General features: G+C 31.1%; 1 protein-coding gene, 1 long non-coding RNA gene and 1 pseudogene across 2 annotated transcripts; 2 read left to right on the top strand and 1 right to left on the bottom strand.

Annotated features, from left to right (window-relative positions):
• The first annotated feature begins 828 nt into the window (after nucleotides 1-828).
• LOC114379726 lies at nucleotides 829-8,923 on the top strand (annotated as a pseudogene).
• Nucleotides 2,754-4,417, top strand: LOC114379728. Its single transcript, XR_003659579.1, has 3 exons — nucleotides 2,754-3,639; nucleotides 3,727-3,822; nucleotides 4,071-4,417. It is a non-coding gene; the product is annotated as an uncharacterized LOC114379728 (long non-coding RNA).
• A 7,907-nt stretch (nucleotides 8,924-16,830) lies between the features above and the next one.
• On the bottom strand, nucleotides 16,831-18,172 carry LOC114379347 (mitogen-activated protein kinase kinase kinase 18-like). Its single transcript, XM_028337991.1, has one exon. The coding sequence runs from the start codon at nucleotides 18,111-18,113 to the stop codon at nucleotides 17,055-17,057; it is 1,059 nt and encodes a 352-aa protein (XP_028193792.1). The 5' UTR covers nucleotides 18,114-18,172; the 3' UTR covers nucleotides 16,831-17,054.
• Between the last annotated feature and the right edge of the window lie 8,857 nt (nucleotides 18,173-27,029).

The following is a 27,029-nucleotide window of genomic DNA, read 5'->3' as shown; positions in this document are numbered from 1 at the left end:
TCGTATATATAGGACAATTTGAATGACAAGAAAGAAAAAAAAAAAAAAAACTCTATATATGTTCCATTCGACAGTTCTGTTAATATTATTTTATTACAGTGGAAGCGTCCATCTCTTTCTCCATGATCTGGCTAGGTTTCCATGAAATGAAACTTAACTATCACACTCAAGAAGATTGGCATTTACCTTAAAAAGGGTGCTTTGTAAAGACCGTGACCAGGGTGCATTGGATAGGGACCAATAATTTTAATTTATCATAAAGGTACCTCTCAATCACACTCCTTCCAGAAATTATTTCTCTGGAAATGGTATTTGCACAGAATCAAGGGATTTAGCTAGTTCATTTTGATTAAGCAGAGTGCCTGAAGTATTGTAAATTTTTTTATACTTCAAACTTTTATTATCCAAATGGATAACACTTGTTCCGTATTTCTCAATCAGATTTTTCAAACAAAGGAGAAGCTTAGATGCAATTATATAAGAATCATACACATGAAGATATGCGCAAAATATGGATAATTTTTAAAACCAATAAATAAGGACTTCAAAAAATTTATACCAAGAATAAAAGAACATAAAGAAATATAAATATTCTTGCTCTGATTAGAATGATCCCCTTAAGAGTGTGTATAGCTGTAAATGACACAAACTTTAGGAACAATTTTTGGCTTATACATGGAAGAATCACCTAGTCCAAAAATGCAACTGAGGCAGCCGCTTGAAGTTTCATCACCTATTTCCCACTAAAGTGGTGGTGACAAAGACATTGGTACCATACTTTATAAATACATCACTCTGTACGCATAAACCAAACCAAAAGTTACCAAGATGGGTGACAACGAGAAACAACATCCACAACCCCATGTAGAGTTACCAATAGATGTTTCACTCACTAAAACTCAATCAAATTGCAAGCCTCAAATCCAAATCCAATGTTTGTCCTGTATTCTGACACAATTCCATGCAGGGTACTTCAGGATTAGTTTGTCCCTCTCAAGCCAAGCCTTTCTATTGAAGATCCTCATTGAGCCAATCCAAGATGCATTTGCTCTTAGACGTTTATTTTCATCCATACCCTCTTCTGTCCACACCCTCCTATGGTTCCTTGCCTTGTTCACGCTAGCTTCACTCTCTTTTCTCTACATTCTAAAATGTCTCTTTCACTTTGACATGATTAAGGAAGAGTTCTTAAACCATGTTGGAGTAAATTACCTATTTATCCCTTGGATTTCTTGGCTCCTTTTGCTAGAATCATCACCATTCCTCTCCCCAGCAACACTTTATTACAAAGTACTTTGGTGGGTGTTTGTTGCTCCTTTGGTGATGCTTGATGTGGAGATTTATGGCCAGTGGTTTACCAAAGGGAAGGGGTTTTTGTCAATTGGAGCAAATCCAACAAGTCAATTGTCTGTGATTGGGAACTTGGTGGGTGCACAAGCTGCTGCACAAATGGGGTGGAAGGAGAGTGCACTATGCATGTTTTGTTTGGGTAGTACACATTATTTGGTGCTTTTTGTGACACTCTATCAGAGATTGGCAGGGAACAATAGTGTCCCTTCGATGCTGCGTCCTGTGTTCTTGTCTTTTGCAGCACCAAGCATGGCAAGCTTGGCTTGGAACTCCATTTGTGGCAGGTTTGACACCACATGCAAGATGCTGTTCTTCCTCTCGCTCTTCCTTTTCATGTCCCTGGTAATTTAAAGTTAAAATATTCACTTAAAACGTGTTTGGGAATGGAGAAATTTTTTCATTTTTGGAAATCATCATTCCTGATAATCATGTTTTCTAGGGATAAATAAAATTTGTTTTGTTGTCTATTGAAAATCTCTAGATAAGTTTGTAGGAATAAAAGAATTATATATTTTTACTAATTATTTTAATTATTTATCACATTATATAATTTAATAAAAAATAACATGATATTTTTATTATATTAAAAAAATTAAACTTAATAAAGTAAGATTTTCAACTTCTCATGAATTATTTTCATAAAAAACTGATTAAAAAATATTTCTAAAAAATATCCTTTTTTGAAAATGTTATTTTTTAAAATGCATACCAAATTTAGTTTCCTAACCTATAATTCTTGGGAAACAAAAACTCCTCTCCTACCAAATTTAGTTTCCTGATTTAAGTTTTTTTTCCTATACTATTAAAACTTTTAGTTTTTGTTTCTACACATGCATAAAAGGTTAAGTTTTGTTTATAGTTGAGAACATCAGAGAAAAACTTTTTGACAGTATAATAACCGTGATAAATTGCTAAAAAAATTATATAAAAAAGGTTATATTTGTCTGAAAATTTAATTTTGTAGAAGGTTGTTTTTGTAAACTTTAATTCAACATGCATTAAAATTTACAGTTTTTTCATATAGAAATTAAAATTCAAAATGAGATAACTATAAAAACCAAATGAATAGTTTAATTTCTTTCTTTTAAGTTATCAAAGGGAAGTAGAATAATTGACAGAAAAGAGAAATTTAAGGTTCTACTATTTTACTTCGAAGTCCAAAAGAAAGAAATATATACCTTATATGCTGACCTAACTGATAGAATATATGATAAGATATTATATCAGTATTATTAGCCTAACTAATCAGTTTGTATTTCTATCAAATACAAACCGATTAGTTAGGCTAATAATACTAATAGAATATCTTATCATATATTCTATCATTAACAACATTGCTTAGCAGTTGGTGGATCCAAGATTATCAATAAAAAATAGTGGGGCAAAGTGCAAACTTTGAATTGATGTTGTTAAATTGTTTACGTTTCATGGTCTTCTCATGCTTGATTTGTTTTATTCGTCATGTTTAAGTATCTAAGTTGCATTCCACTAGAATTAATTAAGCCGGTCCCTACAAGTCTATAACCCTATATATTGATAAGTTGACTACAACTTGCAATTTAATGGATATAACTAGCTAGGACAATTCATTTTGTAGTGTTTCTGTTGAAAGTTTTATGTTACTTGTTTCAATTTTTCAAGTCCAACTTATATATTTTTGTACAAATCCATCAATATCAATTAATTTTAAGATAAAATTTAATACAGTATAAGTGTCATTTAATACAGTACAAATCCATCTATATATATATATATAAATTTCTATTTTGTGGTCCCCTCTACAACAATGTCATTCCAAAACTCTGCTATAAAATGAGAAACTTTTTGTCGCACTACTAAAATAAAAACTTTTTACGATGCACTTTCAAAGTCGGTCGCAACATGACCGTCGTAGTATTAGGGGCGGTGACATTTTTGTAAATATCTTATATATTCAACAACGTTTTTGTTTAGGACCATTTTCGTATGCTAACGAGAAAATTGACTAAGACGGTGTATATTAAACACGTTGTTGAAATCACTAAAAACAAAGACGGGCTTTAAAATGCACCGTCGTTAACCATATTTTATAAAAGCTTCTTGTCCCGTGAGTGAGTGAGTTTTTGAGTGAACGAAAACTTCCGGCACTAGGTCTTCCTCGTGAGTGAGCTTCTGAGTGAACCTTCAAAAACTTCCTGCGCTCGCAGCACCTTCACACCTCTGAACGCGAATCTCCCCCCTGAGCTTCGCGTGGCGTTTCGGTGCCTTTCTGCGAACCCAAAGGTCGTTGCACTGACACTGTTCACAAAGGTAACATCGGCCTCGTTGCACGAAGAGTTGGGTGTGGTGGTTTGAGATATTGTATCTAACTAATATTGTCCAATTTTCACTTTTCAGGAACTTCTAACTTCATCACTTCCTCCCTCGGTTCATAGGCTGGGTTCGGACCCTAGCTAGTTGTGTTTTGCGACAAGTAGATTTATCGCTTTCCAGGTTCGTCTCTTCCATGTCTAATGTTTTTTGTTTCATGAGATATAGGGTTTGTTGCTTGAATTTGTGTTTCTATTTTGATTTCGTTGATTTGTCTTTCCATTTTCATTTATGTGCATTGTGGGTTCACGTTTTGATTTCATTGATTTGCTGATTGAAGTGTTTGTGACAACTAGAATATTAATTGCTCAAATAAAACTACATACCTTTCTGAATTCAATTTTTGCCTAAACTCTGCGTTGGTAAAGCAGGGTGGTTGCAAGTTACAGCCTCAATTTTTGAAAAGGAATACTTGAGAGTAAGTAGCCTTGTCTGTCAAATACTCTCTAGAGGAAAACCTGGTGAGTTATATAACACATGCTTTGATCCATTGTGAAAACTTATATGCTCATTTTGAATACTTTCTCACATGAACCATGAAAATGTTGCATGGCTATTAGATTTTTGTTTACTTTTCTATTTATTCATTATTAGGTGATTGCCTCACTTTTCCATGTTAAAGTGTATTCAGGAATGGCATTTTTGTCTTGATCTGTTTGCTCATATTATTAAAAGGTGATTGCATTGATTTTATTTATTTAGTAGAGCATTGATTGTATGATCCCCACAAATTTTCACTTTTTTATGGTCACTTTAGCATACCAGAAGGACTTTTGGTGATATAGAAAAGCCTAGAGTACTCTTTTGGGGGCAGAGTACTCTCTAACTAGTAACTCATATGCTATATGATGAAAAGGAAATCTTACTGTTACAATTATGTCAAAGTTTGTGAAAAACATAAGGCGTCTAAAGGGTAGTTGTAACCCAAGTTAATCAAATTCATACACAAATCATAATTAAATACAAAATCCTAATTTAGATTTAATTTTTTTGTTCTCTAAAAAATATTACTTTAAATTATGTCTGCTCTTATATGTTTTCCTGTTTGTCTTCCCTCCAGTAGTTACTTCAAGTTGAATGGTTTTTCTTTATAATAAATACTTAAAGTTGTGAACATCTAGGTCCTCACAAGATTCAAGGGATTGGTGCTGGTTTTGTCCCTGGAGTATTGGAAGTTAGCCTTGTAGATGAAGTAGTTCAAGTAAGCTTTTAATGGTTTTTGAATAGTCGTCATACTTTTTAAGACTTGACATAAATATACAAAATGATATATTATAACTTTATTCTAAAGTTGTTTGGAAATGCAATGTGCAGTTTTAGGAAACAATGTCATAACTCCTGTGTATATGGTTATTGCATCTGATAATTAATAAATTACTTGAAATTCTTATACTTTCAATTAATATATACAGGGTTTGATACTGTAGTTTCTTGTTTTTATATCAATTTGGTGATATTGATGTATTGTGTATACTTTGACTTGATATTTTTGCTACTAATTAAGCATTTCCAATTTAGGTTTACATTCTTTTTTTTGTTGTTCAGTTAGTTTCTGCTATGCACTTTTTCTACATTAAGTAATATGATTCTCTACTTCCTTGTGAAGTCCTGAGATGTGTGGGTTTTGGGGGCAAAGTTTCAGTTTGTGGGGAAACTGCAAATAGCCAATTATGAACTTTTGGAATGGCACCTTTACATCATGTCAGACTTAATATTGTTTTGGGTAGAAGGGAATCTTGGATGTCTTGAGGATTAAGTTCTAATTTCTGCACCATGGTGTAAATATGGACACCTTTCTGTTTGAATATAATTATTGAAAGATATGATTTTGTCATTATTTTGCGGTTTTTGTTTGGACATTTGTAACAGTTTAAGATTTGTTAAACAATGGATGTGTGATTTGGTAGATATCAAGTGATGAAGCAATAGAAACTGCAAAGCTTCTGCACTTCAAGAAGGCCTATTTGTAAGTTCTAAATCTCTAGAAATAGCCATTATTGAGCCTATTCCTCCAATAACTAGATATCTACTGTCCTCTCTCTCTGTGTTAATGTCAAAACCAGTACATCATGATAAATACTAATTCATCAAATACAAATAGTTATAGCACACACATGACAACTTGAAATATATTTGGAGTTGCAAAATTTAGTTAGTGCCCTTAGGTTGATTTATCTTGTATGAATGAATATTCAGTGCCGAGAGCCTAGTCACCCCAAATATTCAAACTTTAATCTTTCGTAATAGAAGTTAGAAACAGGTTTTTTGTCCTTCGTAATTTTCATCATGGTTTACTTTTTTTCACCTCAACGGTCTTTTTTTTTGTCTCAATTTTAGATGCAGGTGCGAGTACATCAACTGCAGGCCCGGGTAAGTCAATAATGACCAATATTGCCATTAAAGACAGTATGAATGGTATGTACTGAATCTGCCTTTATATATGAATGGAGTGTAGAAAGTGGCAGAAGACCTATGAAATTGTTTTGGTTGGTTAGAAGATCAAGATAGCTCTGTTTCTTTGTTTTCTTAGTGTCCCTTTTAAGGACTTAATTTCCTATACTTGATTTCAACAATTATTTATTTATTTTCTTTATTTGGAATTCTAATGTTTTGTTTTATTTTAATTTTGGGAATTTGCTCGTTCTTCAGGGTTCTAGATGATTAAAGGTAATTGGTTAATCGTGGTTTTTTTTTTGTCAAGTAATTAGTAAGGAATAGGTGGCTCTGTAGTGTGAATTATTCAGGGTTGTGTTTTATATTGATTTTTCAAAAATTATTTACTTTTTGCTTTATAATTTTGATATGGTTTGGTTGTTGTTGTTTTATTTGGGTTTTTAGTTTTGATTAAGATTAGGATTATCAAAAGTAACTATTAAATTTCCTTAATAACTTCAAGTCTGGTAGAGTGTGAACAAGTTAATGATTGGAATGTAGGGTGGGGTTATAAGTATGACATTGAGAAGTAATTTAGTTCTAACTAGTTTTTGACATTTTGTATTTGGTCATGTTGCGAGCAATTTTACCTCAAATTAGTTTTTGACCAGAGGTATGTTTGTCCTGAACTCAATGTTTTTTTTTTTTCATTTTTTGTTATTCAAATATGTCATTTTTACCGTCTATTCTATGATGACTTCAAATTTAAGGAAGGCTCAGCTAAGTTGTAAAGTTTTTTGGTTTGTTTGTTAGATGACTTGGGATTCACTATAGCTGGACAAACTGCTCCTCTTAATTGTTGCTGCAACAGTACTAATGAGAGGACCCCTCCAACTAGGCCAAGTAGCAAAAGGATTAATCAAGGTGACCAGAAGCCAATTAAAGGTTGGAATGTTTTTTTATCTCTTAATTTGAACTTGATTCTGCTTGAATCTGACATAATGGAAGAATCACAAAATATTTCAGTAGATCTTGTGATAAAACTTAGAGAATGTAGTTTGTGATTATGGGGGAACTTCTTGAGTTTTGGTTCAATTAAAATGGGAAAAGAAATCCTGAAACTCATAGTTCCATTGTAGCAACAACATCTTTCTAAGGATTGTGGATTAGGCATTGCTCGATTGTCCCCACTCCCTATGCCTTATTCAATTATTTGTGTAGTTGTAGAATGCTATATAGGAATCAACTACTAAAAGCTGAAGCTTTTCATTCATTAGGATATTGAGGAAATAACCAAAACAAGAATTTGTGCACCAACTTCAATAAAGAAGTTTTCCTAATTTTGAAGTTCCAATCTTAACATTTAATGGTTTTTTAGCTATTGTATATGATAGGAGATTAGGAGCTGAGAGTTAGGGGCAGCTATGACAATTATGTGTTCGAAATGATAGGTGCTGGCAAGACCTGCAATCCCTAAACGCTTAATAGTTATGTTTAGAAAAGAACTACTTTAGAAATCACCTATGTATTAAAAACTTCAGGGAGACAATTATGTCTCAATTACTACTATTTAAAACATATCGATATGTTTTATAATATGAAATTTTTCAATTAATTTTAGGTAGGAGCTTGTGGTTCAAATGTCTGCATATATGTTGATCAAGGTTGATAAATTAATTCACATGCATTTTGCCTTTCTAATTAAAATTTTCTTAATCTGTTGTAATTTTTATTAAAATTTAATTTATATTTTAATTTTCTTAATATGTTATAATTAATATTAAAATTTATTTTAATAATTAATATTTAAATGATAGATTAAATATAAATAATACATAAACCTGTTATTTTTATTTAATCTATCATTTAAATATTTATGTAGTAAATAAATTTTACCATTAATATTAATTATAATCATACTAAAAATAATAATTTTTAATTATTTGTATTTTTTCTGATGGGATATCAATCAGAAAAAATATCAATAATTAAAAATAATATTTAATTCAAGGACGATGCTTATATCAACACGATTTTTGAAAGTTAGCATTCTAAGACGATGCTTGCCTCAACAACGTATTAGAATGCTTACTTTCAAAGACGATGCTTACCTCAACTACGTTTTTGAAAATAAACATTCTAAAACGGTGCTCACATCAGCAACATCTTAGAATGTCTACTTTCAAAGATATTGCTGAGGTAAGCACCGTCTTAGAAAGCTGCTCACTTTCTAAGACGGTATTTTGGAACCCGTCGTTGTATGCTCTATTTGACCGTCGTTGAAACACTTTTTTATAGTAGTGTTGATTATGATTTTTTTTTATCGATAAATATTAAACTATTAGATTTTGCGGTTTAATGTACTTGGAGGTAGCTAGGAATTTAGGATATATATCTTAGTTAGTTTAGTTATTCCACGTGTAGACTAGGCCACCAAATAAAATTACTAATTGTCTTTGTTATGTGTTTTAGAACAAACAGGTTTCAAGGCCTCTCCTATTTAAGAAGTCGATGAAGAAGTTCAATGTGTGGCATGGGGGGCTTATTCTTTTCCTCTAACGGCTTTGGCACTGGCTTCAGCTGAGTATGCACATAAAGTTAAGGGAGTCATGGCTCATGTGGTTAGGTCTGCCTTATCATCGGTCTCAGTTTTGGTGTCTCTCATCTTAATGGTTTATCACTGCTCTTAACATTAGCAAGCACGCCCTTACTCGCTCGCAACCTTAGTTTAGAATAGAGAAACATTGATGGCAACGTGATTATTAATTCATTATTACTCATAACAATTTAATTTATATATATCCACAGAGTGTAATTTTTTTTAATATAAATATCTAATAGAAGTTTGCTCTATTAACACAATATTGTAGTTAGTAATATGATGTGGCCATGGAGTAAACTTTTACTTAGTAGATATATGATGGTGGATTAGATGGTAAAAAGAAAAGGAAAAAAGATAAGGTTATGGGTTTTATCATTCTCTCAACAAAACTAACATTTTAATAATTAATGTTTCCAGATAAAAAAAAACTAGATGCATGGGTATAGTACACCTTAAATGTAATAATTTGAATAACATCGTTACTCCAATATAAAAAAATACAATTACTTTAAGTGATTTTAAGTATTTATTAATAATTTTAAATATATATTTGTTTTTTTAACTTTTAATTTTAATTCTTATAAAAAAATAGTGATTGTGGAACATTGTTCGGTCCTGAGAACGTAGAGGAACATATATAACTAGTACACCAATCATATCTTTTCTTTTTTTCATTCATTTTTTTTCACCCTCATAATTTTAACTTTTTTTTATCCAAACACAAAATTTTGAAAATAAAAGAATTTCAATTGAAGTATTTGAAATTCTTAGAATTTAAAATTTCTCAAAATTTTAAATTCCTCCATCCAAACACACTCTAAAAGTGTTTTCAATAAATCATTACTCAAATGTCATTGTTAGGATTATTTGCGGTTCGATTCGATTGACTTTAAGGCAAAATTCATCCAACCCACATATCAAAACAATTTGTGGTTCGATTTTTAATAGATTGATTTGCATTTTTTTTATATCAGATTGAATGTGAACATCCATAGTCATTGTTCTTTTCTTGAGACATGAAAACAATTACAGTAAATTATACTGATTATTTCTTAAATTTTGTAAAATTGCATAAACAATCCCTATTTTTTTATATATCAGATTGAATGTGAACATCCATAGTCATTGTTCTTTTCTAGAGACATGATAAGAATTACAGTAAATTATACTGATTATTTCTTAAATTTTGTAAAATTGCATAAACAATCCCTATTTTTTTTCTACACTTAAATAATCTTCCTTAATTTTTTAAAAATATACGCTAATATTTCTTTATACATTACACTAATCTCCCTTATTTGTAAAAACAGTACATTAGACTCCCCTGAAGGGAGGTCAATGCAAATGTTAAAAAATATAGAACATTTGTATAATTTCACAACTTGAAAAATAGTTGGTATAATTTATTCTAATAATTATAATTTGGAATGATTTTAGATGGTGTTGGAATGTGGTTTTGTAGGCTGTGCAAGGCATCATCAGTGAGCTTGAGTTATAAAGTGCATTTTCTAAGAGTATGGGTGATAAAATAGGTCAACTCAATTCACTTTTAATTTGCCAAAAAAAAAAAAAAATAGTTTGTTTGGGTTAGACTCATGTTAAGAACGGGTAACATTTTTAACCCAACCTGGATGAATTAGTTTTTTTCATGTTAATGTATGATAAATTCTGCAATTTTTATATTCAATAGCTTGTAAAAGGATTTTGAAAAAAAAAAAAAAATACCATACAATAAATAACATTATTCTTCTATAACCATTCTAAGTATTTTCAACATATTTAAATGAGTTTTCTCAAATTGTCTTTGTTAAGTGAAAAATAAATTTCCCATTCAAGTATTTCCTCTTAATAAATAAAAATTACTATATTTAAATTAGTGTAATTTATATTAAATTTTAGTTTATGATTAAAAATTTATTGAAATGACATCTAAAAAGAATTTTTTTTCAACCAAACATGTATTATGAAAGTATCATTCAATTGTTCACCCATATATATAAAGAGTTTAATCATCACACATTGATAGTGTAAAGTAAATTTATACTGTCGTTCAATTATAGATTATCATTAGTATAATTTTTAAAATAATTATTATAAAAATTAATAAATTTATCATACATAATATTTTAAATTCGATGACAATTATAGATTATCATTAGTATAATTTTAAAATAATTATTATAAAAGTTAATAAATTTATCATACATAATATTTTTAATTCCATGATGGTATAATCTATTTTTTCATATACAAATATTTCAAAATATTGTAGAACCTCACCATTAAGAAAAGAACCAACAAATTGCTACACCGTCTACACGTACTTGTACTAATAACCCCACACATCTAACATGCATATGTGCATTCTGTCACTCTCATACCTTGAACATGACATCCATATGACTTCATGTGGCGTGCTTTGGTGTGGGCTCCTTCTTAGGTAGGTTCATGCACTTTGGAAAGCCCAAATCTGTGTGGGCTGTCACAATTTTTTTTCATCTTGTCTATGTCCAAAATTAGATTATCACCTGATTAAACAATTGCTTCCATGTCTCACGGAGCTTTGTACTATTGGTAATGGTAGCATTCCTATAATCATAAACTAGTGACTACGGGTAAGTTGAGTCGAGTGAGAAAAAAGATTAAAGTCTAAACTAATTGAATAGAAATGGGTTGATTTTTAGAAAAGCTTTTATTTAACCAAATCAAATTTCAATTTTTTGAGGTGAAGTTATTGTGAATTTTATAAAATATTCATATTAAGAAAATACGGAAACTAGAAAAAGGAAAATAATTAAAAAATAAATTATTCAAATCAGACTAGATTGAATGATGAATGGATATCAAGCTAAGCCCAATTTTGTTTATTTCTATTTGATTTAATTTCAATATCTAACCCATGTGACCTTTCAAAAGTTTTGAGTTAGGTTGAACAAGCTTACGATATACCTTCACCGAGATTATATCATGTAGAATTGGAGTCAACGCATTGTTGCAGTAACTGGAGGAGGTGTCTTAGGCTTTCAAATCATCAAGTGTAAACCAATCAAATTCAAAAGTACCACATGATTCAGAAGCTTATAGTTCATATACAGACCAAAATGATTCAAAGGCACAAAACCATCATAACTCACAACCATCATTACTCAATGGATCATAAAGCACAAAGATAAACATCAATAATTACATGTCAAGCTCGTGTCACAAGTATTACAAGGGTTTAGAAGTATAAATTAATGTATAATTATTCATATTTTTTTCTTCTTTTTGGTGTTTCGTTTTTCTTGTCCTGGTCCCGACTTGTTCTAAAAGTTTTTGACAAATTAATTTGAATAGAACCTATCTCCCAAGTCTCAACCAACAAAATTTCATTGGGATACGAAGTTTTACCTCTTTTCATAGCCTTCTTTGACAGACAAATGTCACCTCAGAACAAGTGACATCAGCTGTATATCATGATTCATGAACCAAAAATTGTATTTGAATATCAGAACAAATAACAGACAACTTGATTTCAGTTTCTCGGTTCAAATAATTAAATTTGCAATTTGTGAGGACATGACATGTCAGTCCGAACAAGTCTGCTAACCAACGTACCCCTCAACCTATGAAAATTATATTTCGTAGTTGTGTCTTTGTTCCCCCAAAAAACCGCATCATTTAACATGTAATCAATTTCCAGATTTTGTTATCTTCTGAACTAACGCAAGTATGTAGAATGAATAGCATGCTATCATTTCAACGGCTAAACTTGTCGTGTCCTACGTGATACCACTTGAAAAATTATCATACAATAACGCTTTAGTTAGATTGGTGTTCCATAGTCTGAATGATAAAAAAAAAAGATTACTGTTCCATAGTATAAGTTTTATTTAATAAAAGTTAATTTGTTGGTATAAATATTACTAGTTTATATTAATAATATATATTTTTTTGTACAATAATAATATACTAACAAGTAATTTTTTTTTATATAAAAAAAACCATGAGAAAATCCAACTCAGGAAAGGTTAAGGCATTTTTTTCATGTGGGGGTGGAAAGGTTATTGGGGAGTTTGTTTAAATTTTAAAATAAGTGATTTTTATATAAATACTTTTTAAGAAGTAGATAGAATTTACTTTTTAAAAACATAAAATTATTTTTTTAAAACATAAGTCGTTTGAACAAATATATTTTAAAAAAAATCTTATTTTATTAAAATAAATATTTATTTCAGTAAATAAATTTAAGCAATCTGACACTCACAAGCAATATATTAAGTAACTCGCTTGAGTTTCTTTTAGCATTTGAGAGCAACTTTTTTGGGAATTCAAAGAAAGCACAATTGCTCCAGAAAGCAACCAGTATTTTCTACTATTTAATAGGCCACTTATTTTTGTATATTAAAATATTAAGAAATATTTATTTATAAAAAATTAATTAAAAATTAATTTATATTTATTTATTATTTAAAAATTGAAGTATATTTTAATATTGTATTTTTCACATAAAAAATTATTAATTTAAAATTGATTTTGTTTATTTAAATTATCAATGCATAGTATTTTCACGTATTATAAAAATTATTTGATAAAAAATAATTATAGTTTTATAAAAATTTCAGTCTTATTTTTACATTTTAAATTTTGAAGTGAAAAAATTATGGGTTTTTGGCCACGTGCTTCTAATTCTGTGGGAAAATTTGGTAAAATTAAAGCAATGTCCTTGGCATAACACTTGGCCTAGACAAAGGCATTGCTCTGTGTCTTGCTATTGTTTTGCTAAAAATAACAAAGAGGGATGAGGATAAGCCCAATTGAACACTGATGAGGAACTTAGCTAGAAAGCCAACATACCTAAGGCACTTGTTTCTTCAAAATCGGTGCATTTTTGGAATTCAGATTGTAAGGATCTCATAGCTGCATATTTGTTAAAATCCAGCCAGTCCACAAACAATTTTAGCCAAGCAAATATAATAGGTTGTGGTGGGTTTGGTCTCTTCAATAGACCAGGGAGACTCCTATAATAAAGTAATTAAAACTTAAGATTTAGGTCTATTAGTAAAAAAAATGTTATTAATTTTTATAAAAAAAAATCACATATGTTAACAAAAATATCACATATATTAGTAATTGAAAAGACTTAATCTATAATTCTTCTTTAAAGGAAAAACATATCCTCTTAAAATTTACTTTTAAGTCTCACTTACCTTTAATCGACATACAAGAGATCAACACGAGAACATTATTTCTGTTAAAAAGGTTATTACGGGCTCATGTTATTGACAGATTGTTAGTTTATGCCAAGTTGGAGAATGTTTATCAAATGCCTGACTTGTATTGGTCTTTTTCTACACATAGGTTACGTGAACGAATGGGAGCAACCAACAGGTTCGTGGTCTAACGAACAAAAAGGAACAAAACTTACAACGATTCAGCAGCAAGTATATACCAATTTGTATGACTTCCTTAAAAATATGTGCTGACTGCAATATAATATTTAACATTATAGTGCATGTTTGATTCTTCATTATAAAATTATGTTTGAGACAAAAGTTATTTTATTAACGGATCAGGATTTTGTTTTAGCATTTATTTTACTTTTATCCTTTGCATCATTGGCATTGAAACGTTCATCCAACATTTCTAACCGCAGATATGAAACAAACATATTTACATGTAAAACAGGCAGAACGAACCATCGTATTGGGGTCAAAGCAAGTCCATTGTAAAATTGGCCTAAACTGACGAATTGAAATTTGGAGTTTTTCTAGAAGGTTAATTTTATGCCTAGATGACCGAAGTTTCTCTGTGAGATTGTAGAGGACCAACTACTCTCCAACCATGGAAGAATATTAGTTTGATTTGTATTTGGGTTGACTTGGTTCTGAATTTTCATAAGAGATAGTGGAGGTTGACCAAATTGTGATTCTAGAATGCCGATACTTGTCTTGTTTGTAATGTGTGCTGCATCATTCATTCTAATGTACTTCACAAGACGAAAAGTGATGATTATCAATTAAATTTAGCCACCGACCAATAACCCTCGCCGTTTAGTGACCATAGCTATATCCGATTGTTTTTCATCACCAAATTTTCTTTTATTTAGTCATTTAGCAATCAAGTTTGTTACCGTCAACTTGGTTTGCAACGAAAAATTACCAAGTTACTCAACAATTCCGTCGTTAAACCGTAGTACCAAACTGATTATGTAGAGGCAATTTATTCATCAACTCAATTTGTTTATTTATCATATCATTGATTAGTAGACTCGAATTCTTTAATTAAGATCTCATATTTAAATATTATAAATAATAAAAAAATATAATTATAAAAAAAGACATAACTAAAAATGAACAGTGGAATTTTTTAACATCGATAAGGATAATAAAACTGATGAATATTTCACCTATAATATATAATATGTGAAAAAAAGGAGTTGCTATTTAATTATGGGAGATAGTGGTTGATGGATAGAAACTCCACATAACGTAATATTTGTTGCATATTCGCTTTACTTTAAAACATGGGACCTGTAAGGCTGTACTGGTTTGGTGCAAGAGATTGGAATTTAATGAGTTGATAAATTACCTTTTAACCAACTTGGGGGTTTGGGAATTTTATCTCTAAACCTACCAATATCATGGACAAATAAATAGTCATTAAAAAGAAAAAGAAAAAAAAAGAGAGACAAAGTAAAGGCACCAAACTAAGGTCGACAATGAGAGACATTGCTCCAAAGGGTGGCCACCTTGGTTCCCTATGCTCATGCTCATTGGAATCAACCATCTCAAATAATAGAAGAGAGTTTGAAGCCAACTCTATAGTAGGATATGATGGGGTCCGTTGGGTTGTCTTTAGGAAATTGCTATTCTTGCTTTGTTTTTGTTTCTTCTTTCAGATGTACCAGAAAAAAATCGATTGGACATGCTTTGCCACCTTGTTCTCTTTCCCTAGTCTTGTTTTTATCTGAGTTAATTTACTTTTTCCACCAAATAAAAAAAAAATAGTTTTCAAAGGATCTCATCATACCTACCAAAGTTGGATTTTCATGGTTTGTGTTACTTTTGAATGAACAAAAGTTACTATTCTATGTTCTCTTGTAATGGCCGGGATGGCTCTAGGAAGATACACAGATAAATCCAAAAATATCTCCAAGTTTATTTGAGCCCAGAAATGTTACGAATGAACCTGGAATAATTAATATAGATTTCAACTTTTGTTCTCCACACGTATATTTATTTTTTTAATCTATTTCCCACGTGAAAAACGTTTTTAAATTAATAATATATAGGAAAATTTTCTTAATATAGTTACTGTCGTCACGTACAAAAATTAAAAATTGATAACGTGTAAGGACGGAAATTTAGAACATCTACCTTTTTTTCTACAGCAGAACATCTACCTAATGACAGATTAAATTGAGAAGAATTTTATGTGTAAAAAACAATTTAGTTCTTTTCATGTGAATTTTATGGAAAATAAACGTTACGTATAAAAACAAAATTTTAATTAAATATTTAAACCTAATACATCCTATAAACCAAACATAGATAGGATTATGTTCATTTAAATTAGTTTGTTTCCATAAAATAATCACTTTTTTCTTTTAATTTCAACTTCTAGAGTTTAAAAATGAATATTTTTTAACTAAATCAGTTTCCGAATCTTAAGTATCCAACTTTTTACCAAAACATATTAATTCTTTTAAAAATTTATTTATGGAAATATATACATTTTAATTATTTTTTTTGAAGTGATATACATTTTAATTAGTAGAAGTAAAAAATGACCCAATTTGACAGAATTCTTCCGATAAAATGTAGTGTTTGAGTTTGAAAATTTAAGTCTAAATTTTAGACATTTTTATTTTGATTTAATCCGAGCAAAAAGCCCTGAAAGACTTAAAAAGAATCAGACTTTTACATGTTTTAAGCCTTGCTCTATAGTAAGTCCTAATTAAATTTAGACTTTTAAGTCCAACTAGCTATGATCCCCAACTTGCATCAGACTGAGTATCATGTTTTGTTACCTCTAATTTTAAGGGTATATCCAACCAAAAAAAAATGTAACAGGTTATATAATATGACAGAATGAACAGGGAGTGTGAAATATATAATAATTGTTTTTTGTTATTTAAAGTTAATGGAAGATTGATAGAACAGAGGAGAATGAAATATTGAATAATTGAATCATAAAGAATCTATAGATTGATAGAACAGAGGAGAATGAAATATTGAATAATTGAATCATAAAGAATCTATGTTAAGAGAATAGCATCCAAGCAATGCCTCCGTCAAAAAATGAGATCACTAACTACAACACTAACAATCTACAACATTTGTGATCCTAAAAAGCATGTCCACTAAAATTCTACCAGTGACATTGCTTTCACCAACACCTAGTGAGACAACCCATGACTGGCAAAAGAAGCTGTCTCTGCCCCACAATTGGCAAAACCTTCAACCCCATTCCCTCTTGCTGTGATCCAATTCTCATCATCATGTCTTGCCCAATAGGGCACCCCAGAAGACAGAGCCAACATTCTGACCCTCCCGGCAGCCAAAGTTTCAAACTTTCTTGTTTTGTGAATCAAATCGCCTAAACTCTCTGACTCTTCCAGACAACTCCAATAGCCTTGCTCAAGAACACTTGTTGGGGAACTTGAATTAGACTCCAAAACCTCCTTATTGAAACACAATTTCTCAATAAATGGATGCTTCAATAGTTCACTAGCCTTCCACCTCTCTTGTGGATTCCTCCTCAAGCACTTCCCCAAGAAATCCTTTGCTTCTTTGGATAGAAAACAAGGAATCTCGGGCACTTCACTAGAATATGCAATGTGATAAAGCACTGAAAAAGGGTCTTCCACATTAGGCCATGGTGCACCACCGGTTACCATTTCAATCACAGTACACCCAAGTGACCAAATGTCACTAGCACACCCTTGCTCCTCCCCACGCGCCACCTCCGGCGCCATGAACATCGGTGTGCCGCCGATCGCCCCCGTGGAATCCGCCGCACTCTTGGCACACCCCAAGTCACCAATTTTGGCCCCATTTTCACCAATTAAGATGTTGGCACCCTTGATGTCACAATGCACCAACCCTTTTGAATGCAGGTACTCCAGCCCCTGCACGATTTGCCTTGTGTAGCATGCAATGGCCGGCTCCTGGAGCCGACCATCGCACCGGCGAGTCGCCTGAGCAAGCGTGCCGAAGGGCATGTACTCCATGAAGAGGTTGAACAAGAGCTTGTTGTTCTCCATGGTAATGTCACACCCTTTGTATGCAACCACATAAGGACTACTTAGAGAGGACAAAATTTTCTGCTCCTTTTTTAGAGGCTCTGATTGTGGCAGCTCCGATGACTTGACAGCGAAGACACCACCGCAGCACGTGGCGGTGGAGACGGTGGCTGATGAGCCTTGGCCTATGGTGTGGCCTCTATGCCACTCCATGTTTGAAATAAGGAGAAGAAAAAAAAAGTAAAGGGTTTTTGTGAAGTGTTTGAGTTGGTTATCGTGGCCTTTTATATATGTGTAATTGAATAGAGACACTTTTGAGCATAAGGCCTTTTTGAAAGGTTCTTTTTAATTGTTGGCTACTTAATTTGGTTGGCGCACACTCTCTATCGTTTGTTCTCTCTCTCTCTCTCTCTAGAGTTGTCAACGTGGCCTAACTTTGGTGGCTCAGGTTTTCCGTCGGCAATGGCTGGGTGGTTCACACGTGGAAAACGGTTTAATTTTAATTATGATTGGAGGTTAGGTGTGTGCAATTTGGAAAGAAAAAAAAAAGGCTTTAGATTGGTGCAAATTAAGGGGGTTAAGAGTTTGGATGATGTAGATGGGGTGCCAATAATCAAGGGTAGATTCCTTGTTTTGTATCATAGTTAGCTAAACTTCGAAAAAATTAATGTGGGGATATGCATGAGGTGAGTTGGGTGGGTATGTTGAAGTGTTGAACCACTCAAAACGGTTGAAAGTTTGGTATCTTTTTTTAAGTTAGTTTTATTTTTATGGTAGAGGGTTGAATTTTGTAGTTGTAGTGTGAATGAAATGTATAGCCTTGACAAATTTCAAGTCGTATAGGTATAGTAGGGGGAGGACTAGTATAAGTCAACTAGTGCATGTGTTTTTGATAGCAGTCAAATACAGAAAGAGGAAAGTTCATTGTTTTGCCCTGTTCTAAGATATTTATTTATTTATTTACGCATTTAGGATGACCGTAGTCGTGTCATAAGTCCTTCCACTAATTTCCCATAAAATATGTACTAGACTTTTTTCACGTGGACTTTGATTATGAAGATTCATAACGTTTCTCGTGAAATAATATATAATAAAAGAAATGTTAGTCAAATATTTTTAATATTTTTTAAGTACATGTTATATAAATTTTATTAAATAGAAATAAACAATACTCACACTAAATGTATTTAATAGTTAAAAGGTGTAAAAGCTATCTTATTAATAACATTTTTCTTTTTTCTTGCAACTTGTCTCGACGTTGGAACAGATAGAGATGATATTTTCGGTGAGCCAATGGATATTTTTGTAGCTTTCAAAAAGCGAAGGATCATATGAAACTCGTTGAAAGGTGAGAAATACTAGTAGAATTTGTATTGTTCTATTTAATGCCAAGCAATAAGAGAATTGTTTTTTAATTCGATTTTGATAAACTGTGTGCATATTAAGATAAATATTGATAAACTATACGAATGTTTACATATATTATTTTTAATTGTAAAAGATAATGTACATTGTTGTAGGCAACTAGGCATGTAGCTAGCTGTAGGCCAAATAGAAAGTTGCTTATGCCTACCATCATTTAAGTGTCCTTTATTTCTTAAAACTGCCTTAATTAATACGTGTGTTAAACTTATTTTAAGAAAATAATTTCAGTACTTATTTTTGCCAATGCTATGAGAGAATTTTATAAAAAGTAATTATTCTCAAAATTTTAATTATTACTCCCTTGCGTCTTTTTTTTGTAAAACCCAAATTAGGATTAGCACTTGATTCTTTTTATAAGAATCAATCTAAAATGTCTTTACTCATCAACAAACTTAAAATGTCTTTTACGTTAATTATTTATTTAAAAAAAATACCTATAATTAAAGCCCTTTCTTCGAATAAGCCAAGTAGTTGGTAGAATATATCCATTGTAAGTATTTGTAACTGTTTCATTAATGTTAGGGTAATCTAATATATATATATATATATATATATATATTCTAAATTAAATTGTATGCATGTTCTTTTAAAATGATAGCTGATATTGTATGTCTATATATATGTCACTTCATCTCTAAATACCGATATGAAACATTTAAGAAAAAACTAAATGAGGATCAAAACCAACAATTTTTTTTAAGTACTAAAATCAAAATTTATCATATTTATTTACTTTTGACACATATTTATCATATTTTTAAGAACCAAAATCCTATTCAAATCCATTAAAAATGTATATTTTTGGTATAAAGTGACAGTAACAAAGTTTGAGCTTAAAATTTTGCAAATTTTTTTACCAAATGTCTTAACTCGGTTAACCCTGATGGATAAGAACATAAACAAAGTAATTGTATTAATTTAGTTTGACAATTTTTACAAAATATTTCTGTGTATCTATTAGTTTCATTTATGAAATTAACACCATTCACACACCAACACAGAACAATGATATTAATTTATTCTGACAATTTTTACAAAAGATTTCTGTGTATCTATTATTTTTCATTTATGAAATTAACAGTACCATTCACGCACAAACACAAAATGATGATATTAATTTATTCTGACAATTTTTTCAAAAGATTTATGTGTATCTATTTTTTTATTTATAAAATTAACAGTACCATATTCACACACAAAAACACAATAATGATATTAATTTAATTATTCGGAAATTTTTTACAAAAGATTTACGTGTATCTACTACTTTTCATTTACACATACACACACAAACACATTATTTTCAAAACAAAATGTATTTCACAAAAATGAAACCAAATTAGCTTTTAATTTAATTTTAAAACAGTTTTACATTTATTATCAAAACAAAAAAAATGTTTTTTGAATTTTGTTTTTAATTTTAAAAAATACATTCCAAAACTACCATTGTCACCACCACCACCACTACCACATCTACACCTACTCTCATCACTGCCTCTGTTGTTGTCACCACACTGCCCTCACCATCGCTACTGTCACTACCATCACACACTGTTGTTGCTGCCTCCACCACCACCACACTGTCACCGCCACCACTACCACTTATGTGTCTACCATTCTACCACCATGACCACCACCATCGCACCCCACCTTTGTTGCCTCCATCATTGTTTTCACTACTTTTATCATTATCCAATCCTACCATCATTATCGTCATTACCACCACCATTTCACCACTGTTATCGTCACTACCACCGCACCTAGTCTTTATCGCTTTCACCATCGTTGTCGTCATCGCTACCACTATTCCACCTCATCATGATTATCGTCGTCATCACCACCACTATCATTCCATCATTGCTACTACCACTATCACCGCCAGCACTGCCACCACCATTAGTACACCATTACCGTCACTACTATTTCATTGTTGTTACTATCACCATCACTATCATTCTGTTGTCTCCATCGTCATTGTTGTCATTATTTCACCTCACCACCACCCATAATTTTAAAAATAGAGTCGGTGATTGACCAAGTCAAGCATTTGGTCAATGTGTTAATGGTCAAACTAATACGTCACTAATTAACCCACATGACTCAATCTATATTAGAAAAAATTAAAATTTTACACCCAACCTTAATTAACTCTCATGATCCAACTCATTTCCCCCCTTGGGAGTGACCCAAATCGGGTCAATAGGTCAACTGTTTAATTGCAAACTTGGTCGAATTATATCGGGTTATACCAGGTTTAATGCATGGTCGATCAATAAGAAACTACACCCAAGCAAACTTCCAAGTTGTGGTCGAATCGGTTTGATCAACTAGGTCTGTTCGAGTTTTAAAACACTGGTCTCACCATTTCACTGCTACTACCATCAACATCATCATTCTATCACCACCGTCATCAGTGCCACTACTGTCATTCCACCAACATCACCACCATCGATATCGTCATCACTCTCACCTTATTACCTTTGTTATTGTCATTATTTCATAGTAAAATAAGATAAGATAAAATGATTTATTCATTTTATTTATCTTTAATTTTTAATATCTTTTTAAAAACTAAAAACAAACTGAAACTCAAAATTAGAGCTGATTTTATTTTTTAAAATTAAAAAAAAAATCATCCCAAATAGGACCTTAATTATTGGGACAACTTAATTTCCTGCAAAAGCACCAAATGCCATATTAGTCCATTCTTCCATCTTGAAGCCGAGGGAGACAAGTAATAAACTCATCTCCAAAAATTGACCATTATGTTCGATCGGGTACTATTACCCCCTAAGTAAAGTAATAATCATGATAATCTTAACCCAAATAAAGATAACAATAATCATGATATTAGACAATGGTGCAAGCACAAAAATGAAGTTTCCTCACTTTTCTATTTTCAAGTACTTCTTCGCATTAAACGCCTTCATTTATTTAGTTTGAAGTATCATGTGCTACACGATATGATTGGATATGGTTGTGAATCCTATTATAATATAATGATCAAATCATGGTAAAAAATTTTAATTTTAAATTAGAAACCAATCAAACAATTCAAAATCATTCGAATGCGAGTGTCTTTTGACATTGATTAACACCCTTTAACCTAACGAAACCTATCATTACGTGTGATAGCTTTCCTTCCCCTGATATAACATAGATGCACAATATCTTAGGCGTGAAATAAACGTTAACTTTCCGTATCACTCATTTTCATGTTCATGCAAACAAAAGAAATATTAACATGCCAAACATACCCATTTAATGCTCTATAAAAACACATTCAATGAAACACCTTATATTTATATTTATTAATATAAAAAGGGGTTTGGTGACTTGATGGTGGTTTGAAATAGAAGTTAAAGAAAGGTGTCATTTAAAGTGTTTATAAATTTTGTGACTTACTACAAGACTCAAGTGGAAGGGACATTTATGTGTGATTTATTACGCAGCAAAAGCACAAGGGAAATTGAATTTATTCTCCTTTTTCCAGTTACGCAATAGCTGTGCAGCAAAATTCAAAGTTAGATATGTTGGTTGGAGCAATGTGCCGATTCTTAATTAGAGAAGGCTTAAACAGAATGGCGTGGCTTGTAAGGGCTTGAGTGATCAAAATTCAAGAGAGGCTTTCATCACACGCAAGTCACGTGGTCCTCTTTCCGTCCTTTTATTTCAGTGTGATCAGAAAAACAAAAAAAAAAAAAGGGTTTTGCGTAGTTATGGGAAGAAGAATGGAAGTGGGTCCATTTCTGATTGCATAAAGAAGCACGTGTGAATTAAGAGAATAATCGGCACGTTTTGTATACGAGTGAAGTGATGAAAGTATTTTAAGAAAAAACAAAGAGTTAAGCAAAATGAAAAAATTAAAGAGTAAGTTAAGCTATAACTCTCACGATTTCAATTTGAAATTAACTTTTGAATAAAATTAATCATTTTAAACTTGTCTTTTAACAGCCATTTTATCTTGCATAAAATTTGAGTTTATCTTTTCTATGTTTTTATGGGAGAACCGAAAGTATCATTTAATTGAGAATCATGTGTTAATTTTTTGAGATATTGAAATTCGTGCCTAAAAAGAAAATATTGAAATTCATTAACTATTGCAAACAAATAAGGTAAGATATAACTAATTACTTCAAATCCCCCATCTAAACATAATGTAGAAGCATATGTTATATGAAGTTTTGATGATGTCAAAGATAATTGTTTCTCAAGTTTAATCTAAGTCAAGAATTCAGAAATTCAAGAAAAATGATGAATTTAGTCCTTAGAATCTTAAAAAGCATTCCTTAATTGATGATGCACAGGTTTGGTCAAAAGATATTTTAGAAAAGCTTCTTGTGATTTCAAATATATGGTATTTTCTCTTTGGTAATCGACTACCAAAGGATGTAATCGATTACCAGTGGCTAAATTCATTTCTGAAACAAATTTGTAAATTTTGAATTTAAAATTTAAAGCCTGTAATCATTACACAAGGCTTATAATCAATTATCAGAAGTTTTAAATGTTTTATAACAGTCTTTAGAAATTTGTATTTAAATTTTAAAGCCTGTAATCATTACACAAGGCTTATAATCAATTATCAGAAGTTTTAAATGTTTTATAACAGTCTTTAGAAATTTGTATTTAAATTTTAAAGTCTGTAATCGATTACAACTTGTATGTAATCGATTACCAGACATGAAAATTCAAATTTCAAGTCTGAAGAGTCACAACTCTTTAGAAATTAATCGTGTAATCGATTACAACAGTTATGTAATCGATTACCAGTAAGGAATTTTCGAAAATAACTCCCAAGAGTCACAACTGGTCAAAAAGTTTTTGAATGGCTATCAAGGGCCTATAAATAGGTGACTTGGGACACGAAATTCCTTAGAGTTTTCTGAATAACATTGTGTTATCCTCTCAAAACAAAATTGTCTTATAACTCTCAAAATATTCCTTGGCCAAAACACTTGCAAATTCAACAAGGAATCTTGATTGATCTTCAATTGTAATATTCTTCTCTTAAAGAGAGAATTCTTCTTCTTCTTATTCTAAGAGATCTATTTAAGAGACCGATGGTCTCTTAAGTTGTAAGGTTATCTAAACACAAGGGAAGGGTTGTCCCTGTGTGGTTCTGACTTTGTAAAAGGCTTTTTACAAGACAGTGGAAATCTTAAGCGGGTTGCTTGGGGACTGGACGTAGGCACAGGGTATGGCCAAACCAGTATAAAAAATGAGTTTGCATTCTCTCTTCCCTTAAACTTCTTTTATTTATTGTTGTTTATATTTCACTTTAAAGAAGTTTATTTTGAATTGTTCTTGAAATAATTCATAATTAGGGTTTCATTATTAATTAAAAAGAGAGTTAAATTTAAATTGGGGATAGTTTGGTATCTTAATTCAACCCCCCTTCTTAAGATACTAAGACCACTTGTCTAACAAGTGGTATTAGAGCTTCATTCTTGTATAAAGATTAAAAGCTTCAAGAATAATGGCCTCATCAAACTATTTATTTCCTGAATGAAATTCTATAAATAGGTCTCCCATTTTTAAAGGCGTGAGTTACCATTATTGGAAAACCCACATGCAAATATTTATAGAGGCTATAGATCTAAATATCTGGGAAGCCATAGAGATTGGGCCTTACATTTCCACTATGGTGGCAGGAAATACAACCATAGAAAAACCTAGGGAAGAATGGAATGAGAAGGAAAACATATTAGTTCAATACAATTTAAAAGCCAAAAATATAATTACATTTGCTTTTGGAATGGATGAGTACTTTAGGGTATCAAATTGTAAAAGTGCAAAAGATATGTAGGATACCCTACAGGTAACACATGAAGGTACAACAGATGTAAAAAGATCTAGGATAAATACATTGACTCATGAATATGAATTATTTAGAATGAATCCAAATGAAAGCATACATGATATGCAAAAGAGGTTCACACACATAATTAATTATCTTGCATCTTTAGAAAAAATATTTCCAAATGAAGATCTTACCAATAAAGTTTTGAGATGCTTAAGCAGGGAATGTCAACCCAAGGTAACAACCATTATTGAATCATGAGATAAATCTAACATGTCTCTTGCTACTTTGTTTGGAAAGTTACAGGAACATGAAATGGAATTGATAAGATTAAATCAACATGAGGAGAATGATAAGAAAAAGAAAGGAATTACTCTTAAAGCTTCATCATCAACCCAAGAAGGAAGTGATAAAGAGGACTCAATTGAACTAGACAAAGATGATGATCTTAGTCTATGTGTAAAAAGATTTAACAAATTTTTTAGAGTAAGAGGAAATCAAAGAAGATCAAATTTTAAATCAAAGAAAAGGACAGAAGATTCATCCTCTACTCCAAGATGTTATGAATGCAATCAACCTGGACATTTGAGGGTTGATTGTCCAATGTTCAAGAAAAGAATAGAGAAATCTGAAAAAAAAAAAAAAAAAAGTCCTCAATGAAAAGAAGGCTAAGAAGGCCTATATTACATGGGATGACAATGATATAGACTCTTCTGAGGAATCAGAAAACGAAGCTGTAAACCTGAGTCTAATGGCTAAGAACTATGAAAGCGATGAAGAGGTAACATATTCTGATAATAACTTATCCTTTTCATTTGATGAATTACAAGATGTATTTACTGATTTACATAAAGAATCAGTTAAACTTGCAAAACTGGTTTCATCTTCTAAGAAAACAATTTCAAATCTAGAAAAAGAAGTTTTAAAATTAAATAAAGAATTAGAAAATCTTAAAATTGAAGTTATAACTTTAAGATCAAATGATACAATTCATTCTTCTACCATGCATGATAATATAGAAATATCTAATTCATGTAATTGTTGTAAAAAATATTTAGAAGAAATCAAAGATTTAAAAATTTCTCTTGCCGAATTTTCTATCGGCAAAAATAATCTAGATATTATATTAGGAAAGCAAAGGTGTGTCTTTGATAAAGCAGGGCTAGGATATAAACCTAATAAACAACAAAAATTTTATAAATTTTTTTTTGCATCTACACAAAGATATAGTTCTCCTTTCTTAACCTATTTTTATTGTGGCAAGAAAGGACATGGTACATCTACATGTTATTTTAAGAAAAATAGAAATAATATTAAAATGATATGGGTCCCAAAAGGATCTTATATCAAAACTAACACACAAGGACCCAAGGAAATTTGGGTACCTAAGTCATAAACTTGCTCATATAGGTTTTCTTGAAGAAGAGTTGGTACATAGATAGCGGATGCTCTAAACATATGACGGGAGATGCATCAAAATTCACTCATATTTCTCCCAAGAAAAGCGAACATGTGACTTATGGCGACAACAATAAAGGTAGAATTCTTGGAGTTGGAAAAATAGGTGTGAATTCATCTACCTTCATTGAAAATGTTTTACTTGTTGAAAGTTTTAAGCACAATTTGCTAAGTGTCAGTCAATTATATGATAAAGGCTATCTAGTATCATTTGGTTCTCATAAATGTGTTATTGAAAATGAGCATGATAGGAATATAAAGCATATAGGTTATAGAACAAATAATGTTTACATGATAGATTTAAATCAAAAACAAAACCAAGATCAATGTTTTCTTAGTAAAGATGATGATCCATGGTTATGGCATAGTAGGATTGTTCATATAAATATGGAACATCTAAATAAACTAATTTCAAAAGATTTAGTTATTGGTTTACCAAAACT

This window comes from Glycine soja, chromosome 12 (genome assembly GCF_004193775.1).
Source record: "Glycine soja cultivar W05 chromosome 12, ASM419377v2, whole genome shotgun sequence".
NCBI classification, from domain to species: domain Eukaryota; kingdom Viridiplantae; phylum Streptophyta; class Magnoliopsida; order Fabales; family Fabaceae; genus Glycine; species Glycine soja.
This window is presented reverse-complemented; position numbering and strand designations above follow the sequence as displayed.

Bases quoted from the DNA above. Each gene is read 5' to 3' on its own strand.
- LOC114379347 (XM_028337991.1), bottom strand. From the start codon at position 18,113: ATGGAGTGGCATAGAGGCCACACCATAGGCCAAGGCTCATCAGCCACC.